The 24,876-nt window shown below is 46.7% G+C and overlaps 1 protein-coding gene across 2 annotated transcripts in view; it reads right to left on the bottom strand.

Annotated features, from left to right (window-relative positions):
• Positions 1 to 6,309: 6,309 nt before the first annotated feature.
• The window catches only part of KDM4B (lysine demethylase 4B), a 374,991-nt gene continuing 356,424 nt past the window's right edge, over positions 6,310 to 24,876 (bottom strand). For both annotated transcript variants that reach the window (XM_078669809.1, XM_078669808.1), the window contains exon 24: positions 6,310 to 10,168. In XM_078669809.1, the coding sequence (XP_078525935.1) occupies positions 9,977 to 10,168 (192 nt within the window). In that variant the 3' untranslated portion in view covers positions 6,310 to 9,976. The remainder of the gene's footprint in view (positions 10,169 to 24,876) is intronic.

The following is a 24,876-nucleotide window of genomic DNA, read 5'->3' as shown; positions in this document are numbered from 1 at the left end:
GGTGAAACAGTCTGACTGTTTCCGGTACGATTTTAAAGAGCATGCAAAAAAATCTGTAAGCTCTATACCAATCATTGACTAAATATGGCAGGAAGGAGTCAAGGGGATGCAGAACCCTACCACAGTAGCAGCTGTCCTCCCTCACATTGACAAGAAGTACAAGGCCCCCAAGGATTCCCCTTCATGTTGGACAGGCCATCCCAACCCTGACTCAGGGATCTTTCAGGCGGCACAATTTAGATTGAAGAACTCATCTACTCCTATTTTGGCACCACCTGACGAAGTGGGAGGCCATTTAGACAATATCGACAAAAGGCTTTCCACCATATCTGCAATTACAGTGCACATAGCCAACACCCTGGCGATTCTAGGCCGCTATGACCGGTTAAATGTGGTCTGACGGCAGATCAATCATTAACTTCATCCCGGAGGATGGATGGTTGGAAGCCAAGAACATCATACTGGAGGGCGAGTGCACTTCATCAGAAATCATAGATTGTGCCATAGACATCTCCTCCACAAGCGTCGGGAAATTACCAGGCGCAGCAGGTGTAAGGAGCCATGGATTGCTCAAAGCGACCTAATTTAAACCTGAGGTTCGGTCTAAAATATTGGACATGGCATATAGCACAGACACGCTATTTGGCAAGCTTATTGACGATACTCTGCTTGCCATTAAAACAGACACTGCTACCGCCAAATCCCTTGGCATCCTTCAATATCGCAAGGTGACCTTTAGAGGTAAGCATGGGCACAGCTTCTCTTTGTACAGGAGGGGATTCCAGCAGTATCGGTTGTATCAGCCCCAATACAGACAGGGGAATGAGCAACAATCATTCTGTCAGTCCTCCATGGCAAGTTTCTCTAAGCAAGGGCTTCGCAGAAGACCACAATCCCAAAGCTGTGACACAGGCCGCAAACAGTGACCTTGTCCAGGTACAAGCTAAGCGACCTTCTCATCCCGTAGGTGCAACGATATCCAATTACCTCCATCATTGGCAAACCATCATCTCAGACAGATGGGTATTGGATCTAGTCACCTATGGGCATACCCTGGATTTTATGGAAAAACCTCCATTCCCCCCGCCAAGGGGAGTGCGCCCCCTTATCTTCACTTACTTCAGCAGGAAGCCTTCTTAATTCTTGCCAAAGGAGCAATAGAAAATGTCCCATTTGTGCAAAAGGGGTAAGGCTTCTACTCCTTTTGTTTCCTTATTCACAAGAAATCAGGAGAGTTGAGACCAATCCTAGATCTCAGGAAGCGTAACAAATGCCTCCGCAAGCAATCCTTCCTGATGATGACTCTCTCCGACATCCTTCATAGTCTCAACTGCGGAGATTTCATGACCTCTCTAGACCTGGAAGACGCTTACTTCCATATCCCCATCCATCCCAAACACCGCAAATATCTTTGATTCACAGTAGGTGGTACCCATTACCAATTTAAGGTCCTTCTCTACGACCTCAAGTCTGCCCCTCGTATATTCACCAAGTGCATCGCCCCGGTAGCAGCAGCACTTGGGAAACAAGGTCATCAAGTATTTCCTTACCTAGATGACTGGTTGCTAAAATTTTCAACCCCAGGACAAGCTGCCAGAGCGACAAAAGACTATCTCTTGCTTTTTCTCAAACTAGGCTTTATCATAAATTGGCGAAAGTCCTCCACTAGTCCCAATCAGACTATGGCATTTATTGGAGCAGATCTAGAAACAATATGGAACATGGCCTTCCTCTCCCAGAACAGGCAAAGGAGGCTAGCGTACCTGGCTCAAAAGATTGCAAGTAAACAGTACGTTTCTGTGAGACTGTTCAAGTCGCATCTAGGTATGATCTCTTCCGCAATAAACGTGGTCCCGTTGGCGTGCCTCAAGATGATGCCATTACAAGAGCAACTGCAGCTCCAATAGATACAGTTGAAAGAGTCCTTCGAGGACTTGATTATCTTTACTCTGCAAATGATACCCACTCTGGCATGGCGGTCCCACAAACCACATCTTTCTCAAGGTCTCAAATTCCTAGCACTAGTGGTGGATTTCATCATCACCGCGGATGCCTCCATGGAGGGCTGGGGATGCCATTTACACGACTTTCCAAATCCAAGGAAGGCGGTCCACAAGTCAAAGGTCTCTCTACATCAACAGCTTGGAGCTCAAGGCCATTTTTCTCACCCTTCAGGCTTTACTCCCAAGGATCAAAACATCCTCCATTCTGGTCTGTACCGACAATACGACCAGCATGTATTATATTAACAAAAAGGGAGGAACTTGATCTCTCACGCTATCTCAGGAAGCTCAAGAGCTATGGGGTTGGCTCACAGCCCACTGAATATCTTTAAAGGCAGAGCAGGTTTCTGGAGTCCACAACATGCTAGCGGACACTCTCAGCAGGACCAAGGACAGTTGCCACAAGTGTGAACTGGACCAACAGCAACTGAACAAAATATTCTCATTGTTGGGGAAACCAGCGTTGGATCTCTTCACGGCGTAGGGCAATGCAAAATGCCAACTCTAGGCCTGTCGATTCCCTCTTCCAGGGTCGTGGGGGAATGCCTTTTCAATGCGCTGGTCCGGGATTTATGTGTACGCTTTCCCCCTCCTTCCCACTGATTCCCGAGGTCCTCACCAAGATGAAGATGGAGCGCCACAGTCTCCTATTGATTGTTCCCAAGTGGCCCAGGCAGCACTGGTTTTCGGAGCTTACTCTCCTGCCGGAGATCAAGCCTATTTGCCTTCCACTAGCGCCATCTCTCCTGACATTGAACCAGGGTCAGATACGCCACCCGGAGCCAGCCTCTCTCTGCTTGCATGCGTGGCTCCTCATTCAACAAGAGCAGTATCTACTTCCGCTGCTCTGTTTTCAGGAATTCCGCTGGAAAAAAATATACTATGTTGCAACGTGGAAGAACACCCCCGTTCACACAGCACTGCTAACTGGAATTAGCCCAGCGAAGTGATGCAGCTGTGGTCAAGGTGGTGTCACACCATTTATTACGATAAGGTGAGCTTTTTTAAATAGAGGAGTTTATTTATGTTCAAATCAAAGGCTATGGTATATTGCTACTTGATTGTTCTATTTGCGTTCTCCATGTAAACGTCATACATTTAAATGCTTATGTTCTCAACATATCTGTCTGGCTATATAGGGATGTGTATATGTTTATATGATATGTGTCGAAAGGTCATATTAGCTTCTTCAAAAGCGTATCGGTTTTACCGAACATCCTCTAAGGGTATTTCAATTATCTACAATACTACATATTATTCTGATTCAAGCATGTGAATCAATTAAAGATCCAATGCATGATAAGAAAATAAGTTACTTAGCTGTAGCTGCAGTTATCCAGTAATGTTATCTTTCATAGATTCACATGCGACTCAACCTCCTCCCCTGAGAAGCTCCCCTTATCACTAGGGATAATATCTCCACTTGTGCTTGAAAACCTGAAAGAATCAGCCTCTCTTGGCAGTGTTCTAGAGGGTGCTATGACCTGATTGGTAATAGATAAAGTTTGGTCCTTTTTTAAAAGGGCATATATAGGCTATAAAATTCATGCCCAAGTGCCATTTTAGCCTATGCCATACATACTGCTTTACTATGGTACCATGGGACTCCCACTTCGACGGGGAATGATTCAAGCCTGTGAATCTATGAAAGATACCAATTCTAGATAACTGCTGTTACAGGCACTGGCCTGTGGTTGAGAGTGACTCTAGGCCCCTCCTTAACCAATGCGGTAAAAGTTCCCAGGGTTAACCCTATCTACTTTGGCAGAATTTCCTGTATGCTCTGATGTAAACAATCTCACAGGGCCCCTCTTTGCCTAAATCCAAGATAGTGAAACCCTCCCCCCGTACATAGCCTGTTTGCCCCCCACTACCCCGAGGTGTGGCCAGGGAAATGAGCAATCCCCTTCCATGGCCACTTCAAACCAGGTCTGGGGGGTGCTCCCTCCCCACTGTGATTGGAGCCTTGCTGACTGGGGAAACATAGAAGGGGCCTGAACTGGTGCCATCTGACGTCTGCCAGTGATTAAGGAGGCTACTTTGAATTTAATTGAGTTACTGGCACTGCCGAAACGGTCACCATGCCAGAGGAACAGAAACATCTACCCACACACCAAGCCTTTGTCTCTTGGTCTGGGAGCAGTTTTCACAGCTCATTATTTTTGTTATTTAACCCGCAGTGCGGAAGTTCGATTGCGCGGGCGGGCCGCGTCGGCCAACGGACAAGCGCAGCACTACCGAGGTAGTGCGCCCGACGGCCGTTGGCCGACAAACTCACGCAATGGGTTAAGCTTATGTAGCGCAACAGCCACCCAGATGGGGTTTACTGGCGCTTGAAACCAGATAGAATACTCAGAGGGCTTCAATATAGCTTTTGGGACATTTTCACTGTACGTCCATGTTTACCATTGATGTGCTTCATGTCCTACTTTTAAATACCATGCACCCTGTTTTATGAGCAGGATGGTCTACTTAGGGGTGATTTATTTAAAAAGGAGGGTTTAGACCTGTGGAAAGAGTTTATTTTGACAGGTTGAATTGTTTCTCTGGTTACAGTGCTGGGGCTGAAGCCATGTTTTTCACTGTAGTGGATGGCACAGTGGGTGCTGCAGTCCACTAGTGACAATTAACTTGCAGGCCCTGGGTATGCTTTGTACCATAAACTATGAATGTATAGGTAGTTATGTATGTCAATTAGAGACATACCAATTTTATCATTTTGAAAGTTGGAGTACAGGCACTTTACCTTTGGTTAGCAGGGCTCAAGTGTGCAGAGTTGTACCGCCAGCATCAACAGTTAGCTATATAATGTGAGGGGTGCAACAAGCAAAATATGGTCATTTCTTACAGAGAATATCTTTAGGAGTTCCAATGTATGACTCTCCTTGATGCTATCCAGTTACCTCTTGCCCAAAGTCCCACTCTGCCAGTTCTTCAGGAAATAAATTATCTTGCCAGGGTCACGCGAGGTGTGTAGAGCCCAAACAAGTCAGGCTCAGTTTCCTTTTTCCTTGAATTGCAAAGGCTGGCTTCATCTTTGTTTACCTAATTGCCTCTTCTGTTGAGACAAGTTGGTAATTGACTGAGATCTATAACCACCCTATTGCCTGTACTGTGGAAATTGGTGGGCTGCTGCTGATAGCCACTTTGATTTTGGAATCTGTAACATTTAAACTGCTGTCTGTTTAATTTTTTATTGGACCTAAAGATCTTGAAGTTTCTGTGTCCGTTTAAATGGAGCGGAGAGTTTTGTTTATTTGTTCACTTAAGACATTCTGCCCTTTGGGTGTGTCCATAATTCTTGACTGTACTTAAACCAACCATGTCTCCTCAATACTGTCGCATTACCAACATGCCTGAAACCTGTAGTATAAGAATCCTTGACCGCATTCGTTACAGACGGTGTAGCTCCCTCTCCGTCAGAATGGTTCTAACTTGCAGCTCGTCTTTCTGAGAAAAACCTTTCAAGAATAGGGGCAATATTGTTTCCAAACTGGTGATCATAGAAGTATTGTGGATGTGTAGGCTATTTTAACTGCATCCACCATTAGTGCTTTCCTCACAGAATCCGATTCTACATTTGAGCTGTGCTGCAGTCCATACTACTGACCTGATGCAGGATGGGAAAAATTCAATTGCCTCGTAAGTGCCAGGCCTTCTCTCCATAAATGTTTTTTTTCGGGTGACTTGCAGACATTGAATAATGTTTTTTTTTTGGTGGAAGACGTGGCCTTGCTTCATTCCAGTGGAAAAAGTCTTCTGTGAAAAGCAGTCTAACTCCTGGGGTTGGGTGGGGGCTCTTTTTATAAGATGGCGGCAAAGCTCCACAGTATTCCTATAACCAGTCATGCCCCAGAAAATCTGGCATTTGTAAACCTCTGGGAGGGGTAGGATGCTGGGCCATGCTGACTGAATGATCCACGTTTGGGTCACAAAATAAGGTTTGCTGGTTATGTGTACTGTATGGCATTTTTCAATGTTATGTTGCGTCTGTATACAGTGCTGTTAACATTTACTACCGACTATTGCCAGCCTGACAATGGAATAATTCAAAAATGTCAATCTACAAAAGAAAACTTTAAAACAAAAGACAATTCATAAAGAGTGCTAATTGCACAGGGCTGCCTATGTAATGGCTCACCGGGCAAAGCTTTACTGTCCTATTCAAAGAGACCTGGGGCAAACATAGGTGAGTAACGTTCTACAGTACTACAACCAGCAGGTTAGAGTTCCGAATGATTTGCTGTGCAAGTATCTGCTGTCAGATTCTGTATACAAACTGGAAGGAAGTTTAGATGATGTACACTTGTACAGTGCTCATTTGTAAGTTTTAATTCATTATGAACCAAGAGGCAGAAAAAATATGCAAAAAATACATCACATCCTGAAAAAAACGTTATGTACGCTTTACACAGTTTTACATTGTTTTCAAGTAAATAATTTTACATGTCCCATCTCCATTTGGTAGAGCTGCTCTTAATGATAAGTGCTTATGCAAATCATCTCCCCCCAGCCTATTCAAGGAAAACTGAGGAGGGAAACAAAGGCAGGTTACCAGTGGGGAAAGGGGGATATGCCTACATATTTCGCCTTGGAGTACAGCTACAGTGGAATGGGCTCCCAGAATCTATGTTCAACAATATAAATATTTAAAAATAACTACAACAGGTTTACACTACTATAACATGCAGAGGCCCTCCCCTGAACATTCACGTTTCACCCCGCCCCCTCCCGTAATACCCTCTTTCACAAAAAATATCTTCTGGCAGTAAATTCTCTTGTTTGAGGATTATTTTAAATAGGTCTGTAATCTGGGTATCAGTTAAATATTTTTTAAGTGCAAGAACATTTAATTTCTCATTTTAGGTTCAACACTAGGAGGTGGATGTGATCTAAAGCTTGCTGTAAACATGTGAGAGCAAACAGACTTCTCCTCAGGAGAGGACCTGGCCCCAAATGCAACCGTCATTGTAGATCTAAGACATTTCTTCCAGCCACCTTTACAATTTGAAGAATGGCAAAAAAAAATCACTCAAGATTTGCAGAGAACAAAGATTAGTATCAACAGTCCTAGTTCATGAACAGCACTTAGACCAGGACTTCAGTCCTCCTTTTTGCTGTACGTTTTGAACCAGTACACCAGTCTCACATTAAATATGTACATGGTGACACTTAGCAACCGGTCTCCAGGAGTTAGTTAATATCTTCAACTCCACGCACTGGAGAAGGGGAAGACATGGGTTTGGGGAAATTAAAGTGTTACATATCCTGTATCAATCATGATAAACATTAGCATTTGTGCAAAACATGACGGTACCCAAGTACCTCTCATGGTGCTAGGCTAGAATGCAAGGTCAGCTCGCATGCTGCTTCCTATCCATTTTGTCTAGTGGTAATTGCTATAGAGCTGTTGAGTAGCATTACCACTTCAGGTAGACTTCCACTCGTTTGTCCAATTCCAATAGTGCAACGCCTATTTTTCGCCACGCCTTCATACATGTCCTAGGGGGTATGGCTGTTCAAGGTCTTCCCTGACGTATAGTACTCTCCTTTACCCTTGATGTATACTTAATGCTTTAAAACATTTGATCCCTTAATATAGTCATATTGATTAAACACGTCGGCTGTACAGATTTTATAATAACATTTGTATTTCTACTGCTGAATGAAGAATACATTAAATGCGTTTTCATTGAATGGAATCTTATTTGTGGGAATTGCCGAGTTGTGAATAATACCATGTTATTGTGTGCCACTCCAACTTTTTTCCTCTAATGCAGATCTTCTTCTGTGGGCTGGTAGATGGTTTCACAGGGTACCCTGGAGTAGATTATGACTGGATAAATGGAATCATTTATAAATGCAGGAGGGCGAGCCGGGTCAGCTGGCGGGACTGCATGTCCACACCATTGTGTAACCGTACCCTGCAATGCTTCTGAACCCTGTTGCAGCTCACTTTGGACGGATGGCATGTACATAGGACTGTCAGTAATGTGTCCTACAGAGAGCTGGCTGCTTGATTTGTGTGCAGCCAGGGCCACTGAACTAAGGTTCTGCTACATTGATAGTGCATTTTGTCCAAACATGCTGCTGTGTGTTTGCACTGGTATACTTCCATTGCATGTGCCAAATAATTTGTAAAGGGTTGCTTTATGTAAGCCTCTAGCTGTTTAAAGTGAAAGTGTGTGGTTAAGTGCATTCAAAATGTGCAGTGGATGGGTGGTAAGGACTTCACTGTTGAGGAGATCAATGGATACGAACCACCTGTTGACTATGTAGGTGACCTAAATGCTATTGCTTTGGGTGTGTGCAGACACTACCTTTTTGGGAGGGCAGAAAGATACAGCCATTAAGGATTAGTGCAGCTATGGCTGGTAAGTAGTAACCTATACTTGTGCGACAGGACAGATTAAGACTCAATAATGGCTTACACCAGAGTAGAACAAAGGGACTGTACAAGTGTCCCATCCTCAGATTCTTTCATGATCCTAAATCGGAATGATGGGTTTCTAATCGCTCGGGTACATTATAGTAATAATGACGTCATAAAGAAAGAAATAAATAAACAATTCCAAGAGTTAACCCCATTGTCATGCTATCCCAGTTGCTTTGCAACTGTGGAAACAATTTTTTTTTTCATAAATCTAAAAAACTTTTAAATGCTTATAGAAATAACTTCACAAAATTGGAATATTTACAGGAAGTGGAACCCATGGAGGCGTCAGTAGTAATGAAATAGCACCGTGCGCAAGGGCAAAAAGGAGTGACAGGCTCCGGTCTCATTGAGTACGACAACAAGCAGTTGTTCACAGAAACAAATGGCACATGCTGCTGGCACTGACGAAGGACTGTAACCCTTGAGTAGCAACATCATTAAGAGATAATTCAGTTTGCTACAACTCCAGTGAAGAAAGGGATCAACAACGTCCCCCTCCTACACGGGGTCTGAGGTGGTGGACCACTGATGCTCCTCGACTACTCCAAAGTAATCAGATTACCAGAACCCTTGCCTTTTGTTCAGTTCGGTTTCACCACCATCTTGCACTACTAAATGAACTAGAACGTTCCACGCTCATCCCTAATTCATGTGAAGTAGGAGATGGTGCCTATCCTCCTGTTCTTGGTTTCTTAAAAATGCACTTCTTTCTCGAACAAGATCGCCTACAATCCTCCTTGCTAATGCAGAAAAAGGGAACCTCACTTGTCGTAGAAGAACCAGCATCCTCATTCTCGATTAACCTAGAGAATGCCACTGGTATCTGTCGCGAACAGTGAGGTAGACTGCCCCCCATGTTACAGGTAAATTGGTTCATCCTTCACTTTACTGGTGATTGTCATAACCCAACAACTTGCAGGTGAAAGTGAAAAGTAAACACATGTTTTATCTCTTATTACCAGCAAACTAAGAGTTTGCACTTTCCTATCAGTGTGCAAAAAAAAAAACTAGAAAGTGCGACAACTAGAGAGTGCCTTGTTACCGGTGTAAAGGAAAACCACTGTTGGCAAATTAAAACATGCAGACTTTATGCCTGAATACTGCTGAACGAGGAACTTGCACCCATTGTTGCTGGCTGCCGATTAGTCTCTACTCATTACAGCCAGCGAACCGTTTTACTCTTTCTCCTCCAGTGATTTATTTAGAGCTCACTATCTCCAAACACCCAAAGTGTACTCTTCTTCACCCAAACAAGCAAAACACTCCTTCGTTGCTTGCGCACAGTACCGCATGCCCAGGTTTTTGCAGGGTCCAACAGATAAGAATATCACTGACATTTCTCCTGCACAACTGCCTGAGAAATGCAATCCTCTTTATCTTAAGAGAGAAACACACGGATTGGGTCTCGATTGTCTACAGCGTCCAGACCACTCGCTCTGAATGCAGATGTGTAGGGGTAAGCGGTTATTGCACTGCCGTCTTGTCAGTCTGTTCCAGAATTTGGTGCAGGAACCAGAAGTCTCCATTTCCATTCCTATTAAGAAGGGTTACCCTGAGGTTTTTTTATTTGACTGTATTTGCTCTTTAGTAGAGGGTCTTTAACAGAGTAGAACTCTGGTCTCTGTCCACACCCCTCCGGATTCTTGGGTCCATCCACTCTGGGACGTTTCGCTGCCTTGGAATCTTCAGCAGGGATGAACGCTTCCTGAGGTGCCACAGTGCTCACGGACTGTTGTTGAAGGTGGGTTGGCGGAAGCGGAGGAAAGAAAGAAGATATATAGTTTACTTCGCTGAATTTGTTTAGTAACACAGTGTCTGGAGCTATTGAACTCATAAGTGTGCATGTCCAAGAGCAAACACTTTCCTCGTAGACTAAGGCTTAAAACAACACCCCCACCGATGCATTTCATGCTATATAATGCTTTGAAAGACGTTTTTCTCCTTGTAAAATAACTGGTTATATGACACTCACCAAGGAACAAGTACTACCAACAAAGGGGCGCAGCCGGTAAAGCGGGATGCAGAAGCATGAAATAGTGGCCTGATGAACCTTTAGATGTGAATGCTCACTAGAAGAGACCAATCTAATGTGCACATCTCCGCCTTGGTATAACCAAGGGCAGCTCAATCACTAGTGGGCAGATGTACGACCAGCAATTTTGCGACTCGCAAATTGTGTCTCAATTGGGACTCCCAATTTGCAAGTCGCAAAACTGGATGTACAACAGTGTGTTTAACACTGTTTGCGATTCCAAAACATGATGCAAATTGCTAGGTCATGAATATTAATGAGCCTCTCGCAATTTGCGAGCCCATTAAGAATGACAGGCCCTCCCAGGTATAGTGGCATGCTGGGCTCAGCAGACAACCATGTCTGGGACTGCTCAGCAGACAACCATGTCTGGGACTGCTTTTAAATAAAGCAGTTTTTTTTAATGCAGCCGTTTTCCTTAAAGGAAAACGGGATGCATTTAAAAAAAAAAAAAAAGAAATGAAACGCTTTCATGTAATTTTTTTAAGGGCAGGTAGTGCTCCCTAGGACCACTGCCTGCCCTTGACTACTACCAGCCCTTAAAAAATATTTTTAGAGCCTGTCACAAAGGGGCCATTTGCGACTTCATTATCACCCTCTTGAAAAGGGTGGTAATTTACGAGTGTTTACATTCGTACATGGGTTACAGAGTCGCTATCTGGAAGGGAACGTGCCTTCCAAATAGCGAGTCCCTAAACACTTTTTTGCGAGTCGCAATTCATTTGCGACTCACAAAATTGTGTTAGTACATGGTCATTCCAATTTTAGCTTGCGCAAACGGGTCGCTAACTCGTTTGCACATGCTAAACTGGGTCGTACATCTGGCCCTAAGTTACCTATCTGATGAGGAAATGGTGAACACTAGAAAATTTGCTCCACCAATTTCAATTCTGAAACAATGTGTCCTTCTTAAGACTTCTTGATCTAAATCGTCACAAGCATTTTAATAAATTTGTCTTTAGTAAGCTTAAATCGTTTTAACACATAAAGTTTACTTACTTGTAATCCTAGTTCTTAATCATGAAAATCGTTACTGATTAATCTCTACCTATTGGGAATCGTAGTACACTTAACAAGAACTTTTTTCCATCCTTCTTTTACGTTTTCCTGGAGGCATATTTTCTTATACAGGCAGCCAAAAAACCTTTAAAATATCACTGTCAGGAAGCAAATCTCAATCTTTTGAATATAGTTTTTTAATTAAATGAGTAGGTAGGCAGTATAGCTTTACAGAGATGTACTTAAGAGCCATTTCAACATATAGAACCTCTGCTACCTTATCAAGGGAGTTTTCAGGCTATTCAGAAACATTTAATAGAGTATTAAAACATGCCCATTTTCTAGAGTAAAATCGGCAAACCAACAATGGAAAAGTGGATAGTGATGCTAAATTCCAGCTGTGTATAGGCTTTGCCCACTTGAGCAGTGGTACTGGAATTGGAATCATGAAAATGTGCAAACTGAGCTCCAGGTAGCTTCTGTGGAAGGAGTCATTGACTTTTCTAAAAGGGATTTGTTGTCCTTTTCTCCCAAGAAATTATACTGCATACGCGAGGGCGTCGTCTAAGTACTCCGACAACGTCATCATGACGCTGACGACGGGCGCGGAGCCGCAGACAATGCCTACCGACGCGCAGGGGTACTGCTATGCAAAATTTTCCGGATCCAGTCTGACGCCTGGGGATGTTCTAAGGTAAGGAATCTAATACTAACCGGTTTCTTTCAGATGTGGCTTGCGTGAATCCCACTACATTTCCTTACCTAGAATGCAATGCAAACATCTAGGTTTGACTACAATCACATATTTTCTGGAAACTGAGAAACCACAAAATCCTACCACTTAACATTTCAATGCTTCTGCTAAAAACAGTGCTGCAACAGGAACAGATCAAACCAGGGATCACACAAAGACCGCACTGACATCATATGGTCACAGTTATCATCCGTTCCTCTCAAGGGCAATATACCTTGCCACACAAGTGAGGTTCCTTGACCTAAAATCTCCTTGTTTTCCCTCTGGGCTCCTGGTGGCTTGAGCATTTTCTGTCCTCTGAGCTACCCTTGTACAGGTCCTTCCAGTCAGCTGGGCATTGCGCAGGTGTTCCAGAGAATCTGGTTATTCCTCATGGTCGGTGCAGTTCAGCACGATGGTAGGTTGGGTAAGTCATAGCAGCTAGTAACTGAAGCCTTTCCAGACTCAGCCCAGTTTCCATGGAGGGCTGCAAACCCGGAGACATTCTTTCTTACACTGGTCTGTATTAATATCCAGATGGCATGTTATCATCAGGGCTGGACTGGTTACCGGTCTTTCTTTACTAAACAATGCAAAACAAATGTTCAAAAAAGTATAATTTAAAGCTATTTGTTTTGTATTGTTTATTTAGAAGCACGGGTAACTCCCCAGCAACAAAATGAGCCCCTCCGCAGTGAACCTTGACCCCACCCTGCCAACCCAGCAAAAAACGCCCGGTAGCCAGTCCGACCCTGGTTATCATATTAGAAATTCCCAGTTATTGAATGTGCTGTGCCTGACATTATATTAAATACAAAGTGTTGTGTCACATTGTGGAGTGCTGTAATTTGAGAGTCTTTCTCCCTAGAAGGGGGTGTGATAACTGTTACCCTTGACTCCCTGCACCTGGTGGACACATTTTTTTACTGTTTGAAGGTGATAGTGGCATGTGCATTGTTCTTGAAGTGCCTCAGCCGTTATTCATTGGGTCAACAGACATGTGGTTGCAGCAGGACTTTGTTGCACTCTGTAAATGTACATATTCAATACTTTGCTTCTTTTAAGAATGTTTTTGGAGATACAAATTAAAGAGAAATAGTTTAGGAAAGTGCCCCTTTTTAACATGGTCACCCCCACTTTTTGCCTGGTATGCAATGCAGTTTTGACTGAGAATGCACTGGGTTCCTGCTATCCAGGCCCCCCATGACAGATCTCTTTCCCTAAACTGTACAATTGTTCCCTTAATTGGCAATACCCTTGGCCCCCCTGTAAGTCCCTAGTAAATGGTACCCTTGCTACCTAGGGCATGGGTTCCAACGAGGGTCCCTAAGGGCTGCAGCATGTATTGTGCCACCCTAAAGGAACCCTCACCTAACTCATGCAATCTACCATCGCAGGTTGCGTTTCTTGGTGCAGACAAAAGTGAAAACAGGGCATGGCACACATCCCTGTGTGCTATGCCTGCAGACACTGCATGCAGTATATGTAAGTCACCCCTACAGCAGGCCTTACAGCCCTAGGTCAGGGTGTACTATACTGCATGTGTGAACATATCTGCATGAACAGATATGCCCCAGTGCTGGTAAGTTCAATCACTGCCAGTACAAGTGACCTGGGAAGCCATTTTAAGTACAGGTGCTAGACACTGGTGAAAATAAGTTCCCCAGCTACATGATGGCTTCACTGAAACCAAAGATGTTTTGTATCTTTATCATCTTTATTTTGGTTCTTATAAACTAACATAAAATATACACAGTGTTTAAAAACATGGAATGTTAAAAATAGTCCACTGTAGTTATTTATCCGCCCATTTCAGCTCTTACCTAAAAACGAGCTTCATAAAGTTTAGAATGGGCGTGCATGACTCAAAGGACCTATACCCCTCATGGAAACCAACTTTCAATTCAGAATCCTGTCGACTATGTGGATTTAATAAATAAACCCTAATCCATCTACTATGTGCCTGTCCAGCCATCCAAATCCAAAAGAGACAGTATCTGAAATCCATTTTTAATTAATTGAACATCCGGTCCAGCAGACAAGCAGTTATACGCTGGTTGGAGGGCTCGTCGTGTATCCTGGCTTGCCGAGGAGGTAAATTCATGAAATCTGTCAATAGTCTCCTATTGCAAGCTGACGAAGACTAAATACAAATTCACGTTAAATCACTCCCACACCCTTTTCAAGGGTTATATTTTGTTAATTTTTGATACTCGAGTTTTAAAACCGTTATAGGAATATTTTTAATAATTTAATTTTATTGCCATTTACTTTGTAATATAAAATAGTGATGTAATCGATCCTTTTATTGCATGATAATGCTATTCGCCTAGGCAGTTTTTATTCCATTTTGTAGGGGGGGTCTTTGTAATGATTTTAACTAATCAAACAATAAAAACTTTGTCTTGACTTGACTAGTCCACTGTAGTGCACGTAGACTATGAAGATAAACAAAGCACAATCATAACCATCCAATGCAAAATACATTAAGCTGGAAATAGGCTCAAGCCTGCCACAAAAGGTGATATACTAAACCCAACCGAGATCGCCCTTAATCAGACAATTCCCAGTATGACAAAAACCTCAGAAGGAGTCCTAGGGAATGGGCTCAGATTGAGTCCGCTACACCGGCCGGGAAGTCAATAAGAGGGAGCAATTAAAGCTGAGTTTAAAGTGCAAGTGAGGGGGAAGTGGAATTGCAAAGGCCCCACCTAAAACTATTAAAGCACTCCACGCTTTTAGTTGGTGTGAACCATGTTGGGCCTGGGTAATTTACAGAAAAATAGAGACTACATCTTCTAATGGCTGTCTTGGGAAAAGCTCTACCAGGTAACGTTAGGGACACCAGGTCACCTGTCTAAAGTTAAAATGGATAATACAGTAAAAAGGTGTAAACAACAGTGACACAGCCATTACATGTTAATTCCTCCCCACTTTTCTTGCTCTGATATACCATATGGAGATTAAGGAACTTGAGATCTAATAGACAATGCAGCTCCTGGTATCTGTCTTCCATGCTTTACGGGCATTTCGCCTGTTATCAAGCTCGAGAAAGCGACAGAGAGGAATAATCCAGTAAGCACGCTGTTTTCGATGAGCGTCACAGAAAAACAATATGTTCTTCATTCTTTAGAGTCTGGTACTCCATAGGACACAGGCTAGTGGAGTTGGCATTGCTGCTCCACGAGGAAGTGAAAGAGACTGTAGAATATATCCCTAACCTAAATTTGATAAAAAGAGACCTTGATGATGGCACGTTAACATAATTCAGAAAATCTTTGAATAGGTGACTACTTTTGAAGGACAGGAACAAGTCTGTAATGCTACTCGAAGAAGTAGCAGACATTTTAGAGCAAAGAACAAGTCACTTACCTTCGGTAACGATATATCTGTAAGAAACATAGATTAGTTATAGATTCCTTACCTTAGAATTACCCCTAGGTATCAGACTGGATAAGAAATGTTTTTTCGTCAGCAGTACCCCTGCGAGTCGGAAGGTGGCGTTGGTCGACTCCGCTTCTGTCGGCAGCATCGTGGTCGTTGGGATGATGTCGCGGTAGCTACATAGACGTCGCCCTCGCGCGCTGACGTCAGTTCTGTACACGACTTTCCACGCCAGAAGCACAGACTCACCCCTGGTGCACAAAACTTGGGCCCTGAATGGGAGTACCTATCCCGAGAAGTCACTTCGCAGAATGGGGAGGATGGGTGGGGCAGTAGGGAATCTATAACTAACCCATGTTTCTTACAGACATATCGTTACTGAAGGTAAGCAACTTGTTCATCTAAAAGAAACAGTTAGTTATAGATTTCTTACCTTAGATTAGATACCCCAGCAATACCAACCCCAGAGGTGGGTCTGCAAACTAAGTTCACACCAGAAAGTCCTGGCGAACAGAACGGCCAAAGAAGTCGCACTCCGGACTTGGCTGTCCTGGCAGTAGTGTTTGGTAAACGTGTGCAGCGATGCCCATGTGGCTGCCTGACAGATGTCATTAAGGGGGATTCCTTGTCCGAAAGCAGTGGAAGCTGCCGTCGCCCTGGCTCCTTCTTTGCCAAAGAATAGCAGGCTTTAATGCACAGAACGACCCACCTTGAGATGTTCTGTGTGCCTACATACCCAACAATGATCTGGTCGTCCACCCGGAATTGCTTTGTGCAATCCAGATAGAAGGAAAGCGCACGTTTTGGATCCAGACGGTGGAGCCTCTCTTCCTCTTTTGAAGGATGCGGAGGCGGAAAGAAGGTGGGCAAAGTGATGGTTTGACCAATGTGGAAAGATGTATACACCTTGGGAAGAAAGGAAGGTCTAGTTCCAAGGACGACCTTGTCCGGATGGGCAGCCAGAAAGGGAGGCTTGGAACAAGGAGCTTGTAGCTCACTCACCCTGCGTGCAGAGGTGATGGCCACCAGAAAGGCAGTTTTCAAAGTAAGAAGCCAGAGAGGACAGCTATGCAGCGGTCTCAAAGGTAGCCCACATAAAATAGTTAAGCACCAAGTTCACGTCCTACTGGGGCATTATGAAGGGAACAGGAGAAAAAAGATGAGTAATGTCCTTAAGGAATCTGTTTACAACAGGGGACTTGAAAAGAGAAGGCTGATCAGGAAGCCTAAGGAAGGCCAAAATGGCCGACAGGTAGCCTTAAGAGTGCCCAGAGCAGAGCCCTGCTGGGCCAAAGAATGGAGGAAAAAAAGAACCTCAAAAAGAGGGGCAGAAAGGGGATCCACAGCCTTTGCTGTGCACCATGCCACAAATGTGTTCCATCTGCAGGCGTATACCATCTTAGTGGAGGGACACCTAGCTGCAAAGATAACATCGCAGATTTCGGGAGGCAGGTCAAACAACGTCAACTGCCACTGCTCAATCTCCATGCAAGGAGGTGGAGGCTGGACAGGTTCAGATGGAGGACCTTTCCATGCTGCTGCGACAGAAGATCCTCCTGAAATGGCAGTCTGATCGGAGGATTGAGGGCCATGTTGAGCAGCTCGGGATACCAGACTCTTCGTGCCCAATCCGGGGCCACAAGAATGACGTGGGCTCGGTCGCGCTTGATCTTCTTCAGCACTCTGGGCAGAAGTGGTATATGCAGAAAGGTGTCTAGAAGACCGCAACGCCACTCGCGCCGAAAAGCATCGCCTAGTGAGTGCCACCCTGGAAATTCCAATGCGCAGAATTGCTGACATTACGCGTTCTCTTCTGTGGCGAATAGATCTAACCAAGGCTCTCCCCACTGTTGAAAGAGACCTTGCACTACCTCCGAGTGAAGACGTCATTAGTGATCCATCATGCACCTGCTGCTGAGTTCGTCCACCCTGGCGTTCAGAGAACCTGCCAGGTGTTGAACCACCAAAGATATGCCCTGATGTTCCAGCCATGTCCAGAGGCAGTGGGCCTCCTGACATAGGGTTCATGACCCCACCCCGCCTTGTTTGTTGCAGTACTACATGGCGGTGGTGTTGTCTGTGAACACCTACACTACTCTTCCCCGGACAGAGGGAAGGAATGCTTTCAGTGCAAGACGAATCGCTTTAGCTCCAGAGGTTGATGTGGAGCCTGGACTCCGCCATAGACCAAAGGCCTCTGATCTCCGCCTCCCCCATGTGGCCGCCCCATCCCAGAAGTGATGCATCGGTCACCACTGTGAACTCTGGTGAGGAAGGGAGAGGGATCTGCCGTTGACCCAATCCTGGTTCGTTAGCCACCACTGCCATTGGTGTGCAGTGCCCTTCCAGATCTTGATGCAATCAGACAGGTTCCCCTGATGTTTTGCCCACTGGAACTTCAGGTCTCACTGCAGAGCCCGCATATGCCATCTGGCATGGTCCACCAGCAGGATGCAGGAGGTCTAGTAGCCTGAGGGTCATCCTGACCGAAACCCAGGATAGAGGGTGAAAGATCAGAATCATAGCCCGAATATCCCGGACTCACTGTTTGGGAGGATAGACCAGAAACTGCATTGTGTCCAGAACCGCGCTGATGAAGAGGAGTTTCTGAGAGGGGGTCAGGTGTGAATTCCGTACGTTGATAGAGAACCCCAGCGAATGCAGGAGGTCAGCCGTAGTCTGGAGGTGGGAGATGACAGCCGGGGGCTAGCCCGCCTTCAACAGCCAGTCGCCCAGAGAGGGGAAGAATGGAACCCCTAATTTGCGCAGATGAGCTGCGACCACCGCCATCACTTTCGTGAACACCAGAGGGGCGCTGGTAAGGCCGAAGGGAAGCACGGTGAACTGAAAGTGCTCGTGGCCTACCGTAAACTGTAGGTAACACCTGTGGGCTGGCAGGGCGGAATGTGGAAATAGGCGCCTGCAAGTCCAATGCTACTATCCAGTCTCCAGGGTCAAGGGCAGACAAGACCTCAGCGAGCATCAACATTTTGAACTTCGCCTTCAGGAGCAAGCGGTTGATGTTCCTGGGATCAAAGATAGTGCGCACCCCTTGTCCTTCTTGGGCACCAGAAAGTAGTGGGAATAGCAACCACAACCAACTTCTGGGGCAGGAACGCGCTTGATGGCTCCCTTGGCCAAGAGTGCCTAAACTTTCTGTTGGAGAAGGGCAAGATGCCTGACTGCTCAACCACATTATCACAAAAGAGAGTAAAGTATTATCTACTATAGCATCCGCTGTGCCTCTGGGGATCCACTGGACTCTGTGCACACTATACCTCACTTTGGTATAATATACACCGAGCCAGCTTCCTACAGTGTTTGTTTAGTGAAATTGCTCTCCCACCCTCGCAGCTCCACCATTAAGTGAGGTGCCCCTGCCCCTGCACTCTTGAGTGTTGGTGATCGAGGCCCTCCTCCACCCGCAGGTTTCCCTGCGCCTCATCCCTGGTGGTCCAGTGGACCTCTGTCTCCTTTCTTTCTTTCTGCTCCTTCACTCCTTTTTCTCCCCTTTCTATCTTTCACCTTTCTGCACCTCTGCTCTTTTGCGCCTTATTTTTGCCCATTTTCCCTTTCTCTCCCTCTGCTCCTTCACCCATTTTCACTCGTTTTTTTACCCTTTCTATCTTTCTCCTTTCTGCTCTTTTCTGCATCTCTGCTCTTTTGTGCCTTATTTCTGCTTATTCTCCCTTTTTTCTTTATCCCTTCTTTCCTCCCTTTACCTTTCCCCGCCGCTGCTGCCCCCGCGGCCCCTCCCCCCCCCAGCACGACCGGCCCAATCCAGCTCCCCTCCCCGCTCCCGCCTCCCAGCTGTCCAGCCCTCCCCGACCCCTACTTAATGGCGGCCACTGCGGGGACAGGCGAGCAAGACCACTGACTCATTGTCAGTGAAATTGCTCTCCCACCCTCGCAGCTCCACCATTAAGTGAGGTGCCCCTGCCCCTGCACTCTTGAGTGTTGGTGATCGAGGCCCTCCTCCACCCGCAGGTTTCCCTGCGCCTCATCCCTGGTGGTCCAGTGGACCTCTGTCTCCTTTCTTTCTTTCTGCTCCTTCACTCCTTTTTCTCCCCTTTCTATCTTTCACCTTTCTGCACCTCTGCTCTTTTGCGCCTTATTTCTGCCCATTTCCCTTTCTCTCCCTCTGCTCCTTCACTCGTTTTCACTCGTTTTTTCCCCTTTCTATCTTTCACCTTTCTGCACCTCTGCTCTTTTGTGCCTTATTTTTGCCCATTTTCCCTTTCTCTCCCTCTGCTCCTTCACCCGTTTTCACTCGTTTTTTTACCCTTTCTATCTTTCTCCTTTCTGCTCTTTTCTGCATCTCTGCTCTTTTGTGCCTTATTTCTGCTTATTCTCCCTTTTTTCTTTATCCCTTCTTTCCTCCCTTTACCTTTCCCCGCCGCTGCTGCCCCCGCGGCCCCTCCCCCCCCCAGCACGACCGGCCCAATCCAGCTCCCCTCCCCGCTCCCGCCTCCCAGCTGTCCAGCCCTCCCCGACCCCTACTTAATGGCGGCCACTGCGGGGACAGGCGAGCAAGACCACTGACTCATTGTCAGTGAAATTGCTCTCTCACCCTCGCAGCTCCACCATTAAGTGAGGTGCCCCTGCCCCTGCACTCTTGAGTGTTGGTGATCGAGGCCCTCCTCCACCCGCAGGTTTCCCTGCGCCTCATCCCTGGTGGTCCAGTGGACCTCTGTCTCCTTTCTTTCTTTCTGCTCCTTCACTCCTTTTTCTCCCCTTTCTATCTTTCACCTTTCTGCACCTCTGCTCTTTTGCGCCTTATTTCTGCCCATTTCCCTTTCTCTCCCTCTGCTCCTTCACTCGTTTTCACTCGTTTTTTTTCCCTTTCTATCTTTCACCTTTCTGCACCTCTGCTCTTTTGTGCCTTATTTTTGCCCATTTTCCCTTTCTCTCCCTCTGCTCCTTCACCCGTTTTCACTCGTTTTTTTACCCTTTCTATCTTTCTCCTTTCTGCTCTTTTCTGCATCTCTGCTCTTTTGTGCCTTATTTCTGCTTATTCTCCCTTTTTTCTTTATCCCTTCTTTCCTCCCTTTACCTTTCCCCGCCGCTGCTGCCCCCGCGGCCCCTCCCCCCCCCCAGCACGACCGGCCCAATCCAGCTCCCCTCCCCGCTCCCGCCTCCCAGCTGTCCAGCCCTCCCCGACCCCTACTTAATGGCGGCCACTGCGGGGACAGGCGAGCAAGACCACTGACTCATTGTCAGTGAAATTGCTCTCTCACCCTCGCAGCTCCACCATTAAGTGAGGTGCCCCTGCCCCTGCACTCTTGAGTGTTGGTGATCGAGGCCCTCCTCTACCCGCAGGTTTCCCTGCGCCTCATCCCTGGTGGTCCAGTGGACCTCTGTCTCCTTTCTTTCTTTCTGCTCCTTCACTCCTTTTTCTCCCCTTTCTATCTTTCACCTTTCTGCACCTCTGCTCTTTTGCGCCTTATTTCTGCCCATTTCCCTTTCTCTCCCTCTGCTCCTTCACTCGTTTTCACTCGTTTTTTTTTCCCTTTCTATCTTTCACCTTTCTGCACCTCTGCTCTTTTGTGCCTTATTTTTGCCCATTTTCCCTTTCTCTCCCTCTGCTCCTTCACCCGTTTTCACTCGTTTTTTTACCCTTTCTATCTTTCTCCTTTCTGCTCTTTTCTGCATCTCTGCTCTTTTGTGCCTTATTTCTGCTTATTCTCCCTTTTTTCTTTATCCCTTCTTTCCTCCCTTTACCTTTCCCCGCCGCTGCTGCCCCCGCGGCCCCTCCCCCCCCCAGCACGACCGGCCCAATCCAGCTCCCCTCCCCGCTCCCGCCTCCCAGCTGTCCAGCCCTCCCCGACCCCTACTTAATGGCGGCCACTGCGGGGACAGGCGAGCAAGACCACTGACTCATTGTCAGTGAAATTGCTCTCCCACCCTCGCAGCTCCACCATTAAGTGAGGTGCCCCTGCCCCTGCACTCTTGAGTGTTGGTGATCGAGGCCCTCCTCCACCCGCAGGTTTCCCTGCGCCTCATCCCTGGTGGTCCAGTGGACCTCTGTCTCCTTTCTTTCTTTCTGCTCCTTCACTCCTTTTTCTCCCCTTTCTATCTTTCACCTTTCTGCACCTCTGCTCTTTTGCGCCTTATTTCTGCCCATTTCCCTTTCTCTCCCTCTGCTCCTTCACTCGTTTTCACTCGTTTTTTTTCCCTTTCTATCTTTCACCTTTCTGCACCTCTGCTCTTTTGTGCCTTATTTTTGCCCATTTTCCCTTTCTCTCCCTCTGCTCCTTCACTCGTTTTCACTCGTTTTTTTCCCTTTCTATCTTTCACCTTTCTGCACCTCTGCTCTTTTGTGCCTTATTTTTGCCCATTTTCCCTTTCTCTCCCTCTGCTCCTTCACCCGTTTTCACTCGTTTTTTTTACCCTTTCTATCTTTCTCCTTTCTGCTCTTTTCTGCATCTCTGCTCTTTTGTGCCTTATTTCTGCTTATTCTCCCTTTTTTCTTTATCCCTTCTTTCCTCCCTTTACCTTTCCCCGCCGCTGCTGCCCCCGCGGCCCCTCCCCCCCCAGCACGACCGGCCCAATCCAGCTCCCCTCCCCGCTCCCGCCTCCCAGCTGTCCAGCCCTCCCCGACCCCTACTTAATGGCGGCCACTGCGGGGACAGGCGAGCAAGACCACTGACTCATTGTCAGTGAAATTGCTCTCCCACCCTCGCAGCTCCACCATTAAGTGAGGTGCCCCTGCCCCTGCACTCTTGAGTGTTGGTGATCGAGGCCCTCCTCCACCCGCAGGTTTCCCTGCGCCTCATCCCTGGTGGTCCAGTGGACCTCTGTCTCCTTTCTTTCTTTCTGCTCCTTCACTCCTTTTTCTCCCCTTTCTATCTTTCACCTTTCTGCACCTCTGCTCTTTTGCGCCTTATTTCTGCCCATTTCCCTTTCTCTCCCTCTGCTCCTTCACTCGTTTTCACTCGTTTTTTTCCCCTTTCTATCTTTCACCTTTCTGCACCTCTGCTCTTTTGTGCCTTATTTTTGCCCATTTTCCCTTTCTCTCCCTCTGCTCCTTCACTCGTTTTCACTCGTTTTTTTCCCTTTCTATCTTTCACCTTTCTGCACCTCTGCTCTTTTGTGCCTTATTTTTGCCCATTTTCCCTTTCTCTCCCTCTGCTCCTTCACCCGTTTTCACTCGTTTTTTTTACCCTTTCTATCTTTCTCCTTTCTGCTCTTTTCTGCATCTCTGCTCTTTTGTGCCTTATTTCTGCTTATTCTCCCTTTTTTCTTTATCCCTTCTTTCCTCCCTTTACCTTTCCCCGCCGCTGCTGCCCCCGCGGCCCCTCCCCCCCCAGCACGACCGGCCCAATCCAGCTCCCCTCCCCGCTCCCGCCTCCCAGCTGTCCAGCCCTCCCCGACCCCTACTTAATTGCGGCCACTGCGGGGACAGGCGAGCAAGACCACTGACTCATTGTCAGTGAAATTGCTCTCCCACCCTCGCAGCTCCACCATTAAGTGAGGTGCCCCTGCCCCTGCACTCTTGAGTGTTGGTGATCGAGGCCCTCCTCCACCCGCAGGTTTCCCTGCGCCTCATCCCTGGTGGTCCAGTGGACCTCTGTCTCCTTTCTTTCTTTCTGCTCCTTCACTCCTTTTTCTCCCCTTTCTATCTTTCACCTTTCTGCACCTCTGCTCTTTTGCGCCTTATTTCTGCCCATTTCCCTTTCTCTCCCTCTGCTCCTTCACTCGTTTTCACTCGTTTTTTTTCCCTTTCTATCTTTCACCTTTCTGCACCTCTGCTCTTTTGTGCCTTATTTTTGCCCATTTTCCCTTTCTCTCCCTCTGCTCCTTCACCCGTTTTCACTCGTTTTTTTACCCTTTCTATCTTTCTCCTTTCTGCTCTTTTCTGCATCTCTGCTCTTTTGTGCCTTATTTCTGCTTATTCTCCCTTTTTTCTTTATCCCTTCTTTCCTCCCTTTACCTTTCCCCGCCGCTGCTGCCCCCGCGGCCCCTCCCCCCCCCCAGCACGACCGGCCCAATCCAGCTCCCCTCCCCGCTCCCGCCTCCCAGCTGTCCAGCCCTCCCCGACCCCTACTTAATGGCGGCCACTGCGGGGACAGGCGAGCAAGACCACTGACTCATTGTCAGTGAAATTGCTCTCTCACCCTCGCAGCTCCACCATTAAGTGAGGTGCCCCTGCCCCTGCACTCTTGAGTGTTGGTGATCGAGGCCCTCCTCTACCCGCAGGTTTCCCTGCGCCTCATCCCTGGACGTCGCCCTCGCGCGCTGACGTCAGTTCTGTACACGACTTTCCACGCCAGAAGCACAGACTCACCCCTGGTGCACAAAACTTGGGCCCTGAATGGGAGTACCTATCCCGAGAAGTCACTTCGCAGAATGGGGAGGATGGGTGGGGCAGTAGGGAATCTATAACTAACCCATGTTTCTTACAGACATATCGTTACTGAAGGTAAGCAACTTGTTCATCTAAAAGAAACAGTTAGTTATAGATTTCTTACCTTAGATTAGATACCCCAGCAATACCAACCCCAGAGGTGGGTCTGCAAACTAAGTTCACACCAGAAAGTCCTGGCGAACAGAACGGCCAAAGAAGTCGCACTCCGGACTTGGCTGTCCTGGCAGTAGTGTTTGGTAAACGTGTGCAGCGATGCCCATGTGGCTGCCTGACAGATGTCATTAAGGGGGATTCCTTGTCCGAAAGCAGTGGAAGCTGCCGTCGCCCTGGCTCCTTCTTTGCCAAAGAATAGCAGGCTTTAATGCACAGAACGACCCACCTTGAGATGTTCTGTGTGCCTACATACCCAACAATGATCTGGTCGTCCACCCGGAATTGCTTTGTGCAATCCAGATAGAAGGAAAGCGCACGTTTTGGATCCAGACGGTGGAGCCTCTCTTCCTCTTTTGAAGGATGCGGAGGCGGAAAGAAGGTGGGCAAAGTGATGGTTTGACCAATGTGGAAAGATGTATACACCTTGGGAAGAAAGGAAGGTCTAGTTCCAAGGACGACCTTGTCCGGATGGGCAGCCAGAAAGGGAGGCTTGGAACAAGGAGCTTGTAGCTCACTCACCCTGCGTGCAGAGGTGATGGCCACCAGAAAGGCAGTTTTCAAAGTAAGAAGCCAGAGAGGACAGCTATGCAGCGGTCTCAAAGGTAGCCCACATAAAATAGTTAAGCACCAAGTTCACGTCCTACTGGGGCATTATGAAGGGAACAGGAGAAAAAAGATGAGTAATGTCCTTAAGGAATCTGTTTACAACAGGGGACTTGAAAAGAGAAGGCTGATCAGGAAGCCTAAGGAAGGCCAAAATGGCCGACA

Source organism: Lissotriton helveticus, chromosome 12 (assembly GCF_964261635.1).
Source record: "Lissotriton helveticus chromosome 12, aLisHel1.1, whole genome shotgun sequence".
Taxonomy (NCBI): Eukaryota; Metazoa; Chordata; class Amphibia; order Caudata; family Salamandridae; genus Lissotriton; species Lissotriton helveticus.
This window is presented reverse-complemented; position numbering and strand designations above follow the sequence as displayed.